Here is a 10,836-nt window from a genome sequence, read left to right on the forward strand (position 1 = left end):
GCGTCACGCCAGGGGGAGGGGCGAGGACGGTCTCGCCAATGAGGAGCTGGATTTCGTGGGGCGAAGGGTCGTGATTGGACACCGGCCGTGGGCGACCCTGGGCTCCGCTACCTGTTGCTAAGGCCGGTGCAGACCGGCTCTGCTGCGCGCGAGGAAGGCTCGTCTCGCGAGAGCGCTAGCTCCCTTCTTGGCCAAAGGCTGCCGCAGCTGCTCGAGGATCGACATGGACGCTCACGAGGACTACGTCTGGCCGCGGGCAACCTCGGAGCTCATGCTCCTCCCGGTCACGGGTCTGGAGTGCGTGGGGGATCGGCTGCTGGCGGGTGAGGTTTGGTGCGCGCTAGCGGAGAAGAAACCGGGCGCTCACAGGGGGCGGGACCATCAGAACAAAGGGATGCCCGCAAGGAGGAGGACGGGCGGCGGGATGAAGCCTGACCGAGGTGGGCGGGAGCCCAGGAGATGGCGGGCTGGAGGCCAGGCCGGAGGAGCCTAGGAGACAAAAAGAAAAAACGATGTGGCTATCGAGTTCCTTCGCAACATGCAGCTGACGTGGAAAAGGCGCTGGGGCCGCGGGAAAATGCGGGAAAACGCAGTGGCTTGGGAGGCGGGGCAGGGAAGGGAGGGCGGTGTGTGGCCCATGCCGGGAGCCAGGAGGGGAGGGCGAGGGTGAGCCCCCCTCAAGGTGGGCGGGTCTTGGGGGCGGGCTCTCGGGGGAGGGCGGGGCCCAGCAGGCGGGGCTGTGGGCTCTCAGAGGCGGGTGAGGCTCCTCCTTGGAAGGTGGGGACTACGAGGATGGGGTAGCGGGAAACCAGGGATGAGACCTTTCTGAGTGGGCCAGTGCTTGGGGAGACAGACGCTGAGGCCGGTTCTCAGATGGTTGCATCCAGGAGATCGAATGTTGATGGCCTTTAGGGGGAGGTCAGGTCGAGAAGCATAGGCCATCAAAAGCCTGGGACCTGGGGTGCATGGGTGGCTCAGTGGGGTAAGCCTCTGCCTTCGGCTCAGGTCACGATCTCAGGGTCCTGGGATCGAGCCCCCGCATCGAGCTTTCTGCTCAGCGGGGAGCCTGCTTCCCCTCTCTCTGCTTGATGCTCTGCCTACTTGTGATCTCTCTGTGTCAAATAAATAAATGAAATCTTCAAAAAAAAACAAAAAACAAAAAAACACGAAAGCCTGGGACCTGAAGTAACAAATCCCTGGAGAGCATCCAGGCCCACCTGAAAGCCACTAGTGACTGATGGTGGTGGTGCTGTTTTTTTAAGGGCCCTGAGGCAGGGCACTGGCTTCAAGCCTTGAGAGAGCTGCTTCCTATCCTAAGAGGGTGGTTTTGTGTGTGTGGAGGGGTGGCCTAGGTATGGGGGCTCTGGAAGCCCAAGGTTCCTACCACGGGTTAAACTCCTAAGGCTGAGGGAGGGGATAAGTAGGCAGAAACCCAAAGAATCACAAGAATGAGCTAGGAGAAGAGAAGAGGTGAGTTCCTGGCAGAGGGTAGGCATGCCAAAGGCCTTGAGACAGAATTTATTACTTTGGCGGGGAAAGAGTTCCTGTGAGGCTGAGCAGGGGTAGGGTCTGGGAGAAGAGCCTGGAGAAATGAGCTGCGGCTCTACCATTTTATACCTAGATCTGACTTTATGATGATGGAGAGAGGCCTTGTGAAGGGTTTTAAACGGGGAAATGACATGGGAAATGCAGGTTAGAAAGCTCATCAAGTGAATTCCCCTGCTCCTGTGATTTCCAAAGTGACTTTTAAACTGCTATAGTTCTCACATTCCACCCATGTGCACCTGTAATCTCAGTTTCCAGCCTTCTCTGCTCGTGAGTTCAGGCCCAGTTGCATAGGTGCCTTCAGATTGAAGTCCTTCTGGATGCTCCAGCTGAACAGGGAGAACAGCAGCCACTCAGGTGCTCCAGCCCAAGCATCTCCCTCAGTCCCCAAGCCAGTCTGGTTGATTTTGACTTCATACTTGCAGCATCTGTTTCTCTACCTTATTGCCATCATTGGAGGCCATGGCAGCTTTGGCTCCCGATGGCCTCAGCCGCATTCTCTCAGGCCATCCGTGACCCCTTTGTTTCCTATTCCAACCACACAACCTAGAGTTCTTGCTCACCTCAGGGCTGTTCAGCTTGCTATCTATTTGCCAAGAAAGGATCACCCATCTCCCCCACGCCTGCTCTTCCTCTGGTTACCGCTGGTTGTTGAGTCCTCAGCCTAAGTGTTACATTCTCAAGGTGGCTTCCCCTGACACCAGGTCGCATGGATGACACCGGGGTTTCTCAGTCTCGGCCCTGCTGACATTTTGACTCAGGTCATTTTTGTGTGAGGGCCTGTCTGATCTCCAGGACATTGGGCAGCATCCCTGGCTTCTACTCCTAGATTCCAGTTAGCATAACTCCCAGTTGTGACAACTAGAAATGTCTCCAGTTATTCCCACATGTCTTCTGGAGGGAATATCGGTGGAGTAGATTTCCCTCTTTTATAGTAAGGCAATCTGTATAGTTCTTTCCTGGGACTTACCAAAGTTACAACAATGTAGGTTACTTGGGTGATACTGTTTAGTGTCTGCCTGATGGCCTGGAGCCCGGGTCTGTGCTCCTCTTACTCACTACTCCAGTGTGTCTAGTCGCTGTCTGGTTTGTGATCGATGCTCTCACCGTGTGTCCATTGAAAGATGGAGATTGCAGGCGAAGAAGGGCTTGAGGGGCTGTTAGTGTCATCGAGCTTAACACGTGATAGACACCCTGGACCAAAGTCACTGTGGTGGGGGAGGATTTGAAAAACCTTTAGAAAATGAGCACATGGGACTAGGCAACTGAGAATATGAGAAGATGTGGGAAGTTGAGCGGAATAAGCGGTGAGCTTCTTGGTTTGGGGATGGGGCTGGATAGAGGGTGGTAGTGGTCAGTGGAGCAATCAGTGGAGTGAGGAGCATTGAGAGAGCTTGAAGGTAAGCGAGTAGAGTGGGAGGGGCCCACAGGGCAGCCAGAAGGCAGCTAAGGGTCATGGGAGTCGTGGCTGCCAAAGTGGGGACCACCTCTCCTGGTTTTTCCTGTCGGTGTTGAACATGCTCACATCTGAGCCGCAAGGAAGAAGTTCTTGGAAATCCAGAGGGGTTCTGCTGTGGCCCCAAGGTGGGAGGATCACCTTTGGGGAACAGCCTTTTCTTTCTCGGGGAGGGAGAGTGGGAAGACTATGTGTAGAGGTAGATGCGGCTGCAGGTTTGGGACAGAGGCTTCGAGAGTTCCTGCAGGAAGCATGAGAAGTCAGGTGGGATGAGGCAGAGGCAGTATTTGAGGAAGCCAGGTTTAACTGAGTGTCTGGAGCCCCTGGTAGGTGTCGGAAAGTCAACACTGAAGTCCAGCTGAGGCCGAAGCCAAGGATTTTCCTGGGTTCAAGCTAGCAAGATTGTGTGTTCTAATGCATTCACAGGCTATACTATGTGCCTGAGTTTTTCCTGCTCCCATCTCTTCATGGTTTGGCAGAGTGAGGTTCTTTTTTTTTTTTTTTTTTTTTTTTTTAAGATTTTATTTATTGGGGCAGCTGGGTGGCTCAGTGGGTTAAGCCTCTGCCTTCGGCTCAGGTCGTGAGCTCAGGGTCCTGGGACCAAGGCCGCGTCAGGCGCTCTGCTCAGCCAGGAGCCTGCTTCCCCCTCTCTCTCTGTGCCTCCTCCCTCTGCCTGTGCTTTCTCTTGCAAATAAATAAATAAAATCTTAAAAAAAAAAAAAGCTTTTATTTATTCATTTGCAAGAGAAAGCACAGGCAGAGGGAGGAGGGGCAGAGAGAGAGGGACACGTGCGCTTCTTATTGAGCAGGGAACCCTATGGGCTCAGTCCCAGCACCCTGGGATCAGGACCCAAGCCGAAGGTGGATGCACACTGACTGAGCCACCCGGATGCCCCATTGGGTGAGGTTCTGATGTGACTCTGTGCTTTTGTCTAGGTGAGGGGCCGGATGTCCTGGTGTACAGCCTGGATTTTGGTGGCCACCTGCGGATGATGAAGCGTGTGCAGAACCTGCTTGGCCACTATCTTATCCATGGGTTCCGAGTACGACCAGAACCAAATGGAGACCTTGACTTGGAGGCTATGGTGGCTGTGTTTGGCAGCAAGGGACTCCGAATTGTGAAAGTTAGCTGGGGACAGGGCCGCTTCCGGGAGCTCTGGCGCTCTGGCCTGTGGAACATGTCTGACTGGATCTGGGATGCACGTTGGCTTGAGGGCAACGTGGCCTTGGCCCTGGGCCATAACTCAGTAGTGCTGTACGACCCTGTGGTAGGGTGCATGCTGCAGGACGTGCCCTGCACAGACAGGTGTACCCTCTCCTCAGCCTGTCTGATCGGAGATACCTGGAAGGAGCTGACCATAGTGGCAGGTGCAGTTTCCAATCAGCTCCTTGTCTGGTATCCAGCAGCTGCTTTAATAGATAATAAGCCTGTGGCCCCTGACCGACGAGTCAGTGGGCATGTGGGTGTCATCTTCAGCATGTCGTACCTGGAAAGCAAGGGCTTGTTGGCCACAGCTTCAGAAGACCGAAGTGTCCGCATCTGGAAGGTGGGTGACCTGCGGGTGCCTGGGGGTCGGGTACAGAATATTGGGCACTGCTTTGGACACAGCGCCCGTGTGTGGCAGGTCAAGCTTCTAGAGAATTACCTTATCAGTGCAGGAGAGGACTGTGTCTGCTTGGTATGGAGCCACGAAGGGGAGATCCTTCAGGCCTTTCGGGGCCACCAGGGTCGTGGGATCCGGGCTGTAGCTGCCCATGAGAGGCAAGCCTGGGTGGTCACCGGGGGTGATGACTCAGGCATCCGTCTATGGCACCTGGTAGGGCGTGGGTACCCGGGTTCAGGGGTCTCAGCTCTCTGCTTCAAGTCCCGTAGCCGGCCAGGTACCCTCAAGGCTGTGACGCTGGCTGGCTCCTGGCGACTACTGGCAGTGACTGATACAGGAGCCCTGTATCTCTACGACCTTGAGGTCAAGTGCTGGGAGCAGCTGCTGGAGGACAAGCGCTTCCAGTCCTACTGCCTCCTGGAGGCAGCCCCTGGTCCTGAAGGTTTTGGACTTTGTGCCTTGGCCAATGGGGAGGGTCGTGTCAAGGTGGTCCCCATCAACACTCCAACTGCAGTTGTGGACTTGACTCTGTTCCGTGGGAAAGTGCATAGTCTGAGCTGGGCCCTGCGTGGCTTCGAGGAACTCCTGTTGCTGGCATCGGGCCCTGGTGGTGTGGTGGCTTGCCTGGAAATCTCAGCTGCGCCCTCTGGCAAAGCCATCTTTGTAAAGGAACGTTGCCGGTACCTGCTGCCTCCCAGCAAGCAGAGATGGCACACATGCAGTGCCTTCTTACCCCCTGGTGACTTCCTAGTGTGTGGCGACCGCCGGGGTTCTGTGTTGCTGTTTCCCTCCAGACCGGCCCTGCTCAAGGATCTTGGGGTTGGCGGCAAGGTGGGAGCTATCGCTGGAGCACTTGGAGCAGGTAGTGGCAGTGATGGGGATGAGACTGCCTCCACCGAGTGGGGCCCTGTGTCCACCCTCCCTTCTCTGCATGGGAAGCAGGGTGTGACATCAGTCACCTGCCATGGTGGCTACGTGTATACCACAGGGCGCGATGGCGCCTACTACCAGCTCTTTGTGCGAGGTGGCCAGCTGCAGCCTGTCCTGAGGCAGAAGTCCTGTCGAGGCATGAACTGGGTGGCTGGGCTCCGCATGATGGCCGACGGGAGTATGGTCATCCTGGGTTTCCACGCCAATGAGTTTGTGGTGTGGAGTCCCCGGTCACACGAAAAGCTGCACATCGTCAACTGTGGTGGAGGGCACCGCTCCTGGGCCTTCTCTGATACCGAGGCGGCTATGGCCTTTGCCTACCTCAAGGACGGGGACGTCATGCTCTACCGGGCTCTGGGTGGCTGCACCCGGCCGCACGTGATTCTCCGAGAGAGCCTGCACGGCCGTGAGATCACTTGTGTGAAGCGTGTGGGCACCATCACTCTGGGGCCCGAGTTTGAGGTGCCCGGCTTCATGCAGCCGGACTACCTGGAGCCTGGCAGCGAGGGACCGGGCCTGACCGACATCGTGATTACGTGCAGTGAGGACACTACTGTCTGTGTCCTGGCACTCCCCACCGTCACTGGCTCAGCCCACGCACTTACAGCAGTGTGTAATCATATCTCGTCTGTGCGTGCCCTGGCTGTGTGGGGCGTCGGTACCCCGGGTGGCCCTCAGGATCCTCGACCAGGCCTGACTGCTCATGTGGTGTCTGCCGGGGGCCGGGCTGAGATGCACTGCTTCAGCCTCATGGTCACCCCAGACCCTGGCACCCCAAGCCGTCTTGCCTGCCACGTCATGCACCTTTCGTCCCACCGGCTGGATGAGTACTGGGACCGCCAGCGCAGTCGGCACCGGATGGTCAAGGTGGACCCGGAGACCAGGTGATGTGCGCACTGGGAGGTGGGAGCACAGAGTGGTGGCCCAAAGGGCAGGCCCCTTGCCGCTGTTCCCAGGCCTCCCCTAATGGCAGGCGGGTGTTGTCTCTGCAGGTACATGTCCCTAGCTGTGTGTGAACTCGACCGGCCTGGCCTTGGCCCCCTTGTGGCTGCAGCCTGCAGTGATGGCGCAGTGAGGTGAGAGCGGAGGCCCTTGGGTCAAGAGGAGGGTTGGAAGGTGTCAGGAATGGGCTCTGAGCTGGGCCACCCTCCGCCCCCCAGGCTCTTCCTTTTGCAGGACTCGGGGCGGCGGCTGCAGCTCCTGGCTGAAACCTTCCACCATAAGCGGTGTGTCCTCAAGGTCCATTCCTTTACCCACGAGGCGCCCAACCAGCGACGGTGAGAGGGGCTGCCTGGCGGGCTTATGTGGGTGCAGGCGGTGGGGGAGGGGTGTCCCCTGTTGCTCTCTGCCCGCCTCGCTGACCCAGCTGCCTGTCCCTGGCCCCCAGGAGGCTTTTCCTATGCAGCGCCGCCACTGATGGCAACTTGGCCTTTTGGGATCTCACTGCCGTGCTGGACCACGGCTCCACCACTCTGGAGCCTCCAGCAGACCCTGGGCTTCCCCACCGTGAGTAGCCGGTGTGCAGCCATGGCTGTCCCTCCCCACCTCCCACTGCCCTTCACCCGTGCGGCAGGCTGGGCCCTGACAACCATCTTCTTCCTTTAGGGCTGGGGACCCCCTGCCTGACCCTCCAGGCTCACAGCTGTGGTGTCAACAGCCTGCACACCTTGCCCATACGTGAGGGCCATCTCGTGGCCAGTGGCAGTGAGGATGGCTCCCTTCATGTCTTTGTGCTGGCTGTGGAGACACCGGAGCTAGAGGAGGCCGTGGGGGTTGCTGAGCTGGTGCCCCAGCTGCATGTGCTAGAGGAATACTCCATCCCCTGTGCACACGCTGCCCACGTGACAGGTCTCAAGATCCTGAGCCCAAGCCTCATGGTCTCCGCCTCCATCGACCAGCGGCTGACCTTCTGGCGTCTGGGGCATGGTGAGCCCACCTTCATGAACAGTACCGTGTACCATGTCCCAGACGTCGCAGACATGGACTGCTGGCCTGTAAGCCCTGAGTTTGGCCACCGCTGTGCTCTTGCGGGCCAAGGGCTTGAGGTTTACAACTGGTATGATTAAGGTGTCCCGCGGTGGCCGGCGTGCCGGGCATGGGACCTGCTCGCAGACGGGTGGAACAGGAGTGACCGTCTGTGCCCATGCCCGGTGTGAAGGGAGGCGGCAGCCGCGGGTTCCTGACTTGAGAGCAGGAGCTGGAGGTGAGTCTGGGGCGGTTCAGGCCGACCAAAAACACGCCCCACTGCCTACAAACAGGACCAGACTTTGTATAGAACAGAAGCAATTTATTTTGGCTCCACGTCTCTAATAAGATCTTGGTATCTTTTTTCCAGGTGATGACTTTTGTAAACATTCCTAGATATCGGGATCTCTGTGGCCTTAGATGTGGTTCAGTGGAGGGAGACCCAGCGTGGCTAGGCCAGCATGGAGCACTTCACGCACAGCCCGCAGAAGCTGGAGACGGGCAAACATTTGACCAAACAGGTGTGGTCGAGGCTCCTGGAGGAGAGAAGGGGCCTGCTGGTCTCCTCCTTTGCTGCCCTTGCACCCCTAAAAGCTCTCCCCCCCGCCCCCTGTGCTGTGTACTTACCCCTAGGATGTGTACGCGGTTATAGTATGAGCTGAAATCCATGCTGAGCTGAACCAGGAACTTGCACATCTAGAGACAGAGACTGAGTCACTGGCCGGTCTCTTTGATCTTGTGCCCAACCCAGAATAAAGCATCAAGCATGCAGTGTCTGTGCCAGGCTTCTCTGCCTCACCATCTCCGTGCGCGCAGTCGCGTGGAGCCCTGGGGCTGCGCACGCCAGGGCTGCGGTCTGGCTCAGCAGCTCTGGGAAGGGGAGCACGCCATTGAAGAGCAGCAGCCACTCGCCCTGGGGGGGTAGGGGTGGAGAAGGGCGCTGCGAGGGGAGGTCCCAACCTCCTACAGGTGCCCAGCTACCCAGGACGACACTTACCTCATCCTGTAGCAGTGAGAAATCGAGACTGCTCACAGGTGGAAAAGCGGGGTACAGACCTTGTTCCGTGCTGTGCTTGTACCCCTCAAATAGTGTGGCAAGACGGGCACAGTTATACATGACGAAGGTGCCGCTCTTGGTGCCCTTTGTGGAAATGCTGCCGTCGGCCAGGGCCAGGAGGAGCTGAGGAACGGGGGCTCAGCTGCAGGCATGACACCGTCTGTTCCACAAGCCCTGATCCCGTCGGGCCCCCGGGCTTACCTGACTCTGTGGAGCTGTGCTGAGCATCTCAAACTTGATGGTGGCTGCAGACAGAACGCTGAAGACCTCTGTCCAGGTTGGGTCTGTGGGAGTTGAGTCAGTCGGTCTCGGCAGACAAGCGGAGGACCCACCCCACCAAACCAGCACCCCCGCACACACCTTGGCTGAGCTCCCTGCCACGCTTCAGGGCTGCCGCCTTGCACACTTGGGCGTGCCGGAGGCTGCATGAGGAGCAGAGTGAGCCGAGGGTCTGCGGGGGGGCACCTCCAGGGATAGGCGGTACCCCCCACCTTGACGACCCTGACTTGTAGCCTCCCTTCCAGCCTGACTCACTCATAGTACTCGGGGGCCGTCAGGGCACTAGCTGCTTTCACTGGGCCACAGACCAGGTGCTTCTGTGAGGAAGAGAGCAGGCGCTTAGCCCAGGTGGCGACACTGCCAGCAATAAATCTCTCAGAGAACCTAAACCTGGTGCCTGGACTCCCCCCAGCCTTTTGCCATCAAGCTCTGGGCCTCGCTCCCAAGCCCACCCCTCAGCGCACAGCCCAGCTCCCCCAAGCTGTTCAGTGTTCTCTGGAAAGCGCCAACAGACCCCACCTTTTCCCAGGATGCTACACGAGCGCAAGTCCCCACTCACCTAACGTCTCTCTCAAGGCCAAGTGTTCCCTATGGACTCATGCGCCCCTGTGCCCCTTGATGGGTTTGCAAGGGCCCTGGGTTGGTGGAGGGAGGGGGCGCTCCAGCATCCCCAACCCACCTGTGTGCGAGGAGCCTGCTCATCCAGCTTCCACCAGAGCAAGTCCAACTTCTGTTGCTGGAACTCCTCCTCACAGCTCACCACGTGTAGGGCCATGCAGCCATCAGCATCTGGGGCCGCGGCCTACAGGGTAGGAGGACGGTCACCGGGCGGGCACAGGGCGCAGCTTGCCAGAGGCCTACAGGGCGGGCGTCAGTCACTAACCAGGCCCCGAGGGCCGTCCCCAGGCCAGTGGCGGACAGCTGCCTGCAGCTCTGCCAGCACGGAGAGCAGATCCTCGGTCACTGCAGACAGAGCACAGGGGCGTTGAGGCTGGCCAGGAGCACAAGGTCCCCATCTTCCCAACGACCCTGCGAAGCTCCAGCTCCTACCCAGACACTTGTCCACGTTGGGGTCATAGCCAGCTGCGCATCCCCGCTCTCGCATCACCTCCTTCAGACACACTGTGCCCAGGACGCCAGGGGGCAAGCCTCCTCCATCCGGGGCGGGGCTAAGCTCTGCCAGCGGGAGGTTCCTCAGGGCTCCGGTGGCGGCTTTCTCGGAGGCAGCAGGCCAGTCCACGCGCAGCTGCTGCAGGAAGGTCCGCATGTGCGGGTCCCGCACGGCGGGCACCAGCCGCACACTCGCCCTGGGAAACGAGGACGGCCGTCTCAGCCCGAGCGCCCGGCGCAGCTCCACCCCCTTCCCTCCCGCAGCGGCTCTAGGCCCGGGTCGCCGCCCGGCGGGTTCTGGCCCCGCGGCGCGCTCACCCATGAGCGCGCAGAGCTCGCGCCAAATGATCGGCCACGAGCACGGCGCGCAGCTGGCTCAAGCGGAGCGCGCCAAGGGCGCCGCGCAGCGCCGGGCAGTGCAGGACGACGCGCGGGCCGGGCGCGGCGGGAGCGGCGGGCGCGGCATAGGCGGTCACCGCGCCGAGCACGCGCTCGAAGACGGCGGGCCGCTGCAGCTGGAGTGCCAGACCCGCGGGCGTCGGCTCGCAGCGCAGCACCGGGGCCACGCCGGGGCCTTGCAAGCCGGCGACCGCACGGACCACATGCTCGGGCACCTGCGGGAGGAAGGGCGGTGAGGCGGGCTGCGACGCTGCCCCTGGCCGCACATCCCCGCCCCGCTGGCGCCCACCTGTCCGTCCTCGAAGCGCGCTTGCAGCGCGGGCCGCGGCGCCAGGAAGTCTCGGGCGCGCAGGTGGCGGGCACGCGTCTCCTTAAACCACACGGGCTCGCCAGGCCCCAGGGCCGTGTTGAGGGCCCCTAGCGTTTCTCCGACCCCCAGGCGCCCTGTCGCCATGGTGACCGGAAGGAGCCGGCGGAACCGGAAGCCAAGC

The 10,836-nt window shown here is 59.9% G+C and overlaps 2 protein-coding genes across 7 annotated transcripts; one reads left to right on the plus strand and one right to left on the minus strand.

Moving 5' to 3' along the window:
• Positions 1-149: 149 nt before the first annotated feature.
• Positions 150-7,937, plus strand: LOC111143838 (WD repeat domain 6). Its single transcript, XM_022497775.1, has 7 exons — positions 150-323; positions 3,938-6,419; positions 6,528-6,611; positions 6,696-6,812; positions 6,923-7,041; positions 7,141-7,738; positions 7,871-7,937. Exons 1-6 carry the CDS (start codon positions 224-226, stop codon positions 7,599-7,601), a joined length of 3,363 nt encoding a protein of 1,120 aa, XP_022353483.1. The 5' UTR covers positions 150-223; the 3' UTR covers positions 7,602-7,738; positions 7,871-7,937.
• LOC111143840 (DALR anticodon binding domain containing 3) lies at positions 7,745-10,813 on the minus strand. 6 transcript variants are annotated; one of them, XM_022497783.1, is made up of 12 exons: positions 10,635-10,813; positions 10,265-10,560; positions 9,887-10,143; positions 9,720-9,799; positions 9,516-9,638; positions 9,092-9,153; positions 8,918-8,979; positions 8,759-8,841; positions 8,498-8,680; positions 8,300-8,413; positions 8,128-8,196; positions 7,745-8,036 (listed from the first exon to the last, which is right to left on the minus strand). In XM_022497783.1, exons 1-12 carry the CDS (start codon positions 10,797-10,799, stop codon positions 7,917-7,919), a joined length of 1,614 nt encoding a protein of 537 aa, XP_022353491.1. In that variant the 5' UTR covers positions 10,800-10,813; the 3' UTR covers positions 7,745-7,916. The 6 variants fall into 6 exon arrangements, with proteins under 6 accessions (XP_022353491.1, XP_022353489.1, XP_022353488.1 ...); XM_022497784.1 differs by having other exon boundaries at positions 7,970-8,036; positions 8,300-8,368; positions 8,479-8,680; XM_022497781.1 differs by having other exon boundaries at positions 8,300-8,680.
• Between the last annotated feature and the right edge of the window lie 23 nt (positions 10,814-10,836).

Source organism: Enhydra lutris, unplaced genomic scaffold (assembly GCF_002288905.1).
Source record: "Enhydra lutris kenyoni isolate GAN:26980312 unplaced genomic scaffold, ASM228890v2 scaffoldscaffold10, whole genome shotgun sequence".
Classification (NCBI taxonomy): domain Eukaryota; kingdom Metazoa; phylum Chordata; class Mammalia; order Carnivora; family Mustelidae; genus Enhydra; species Enhydra lutris.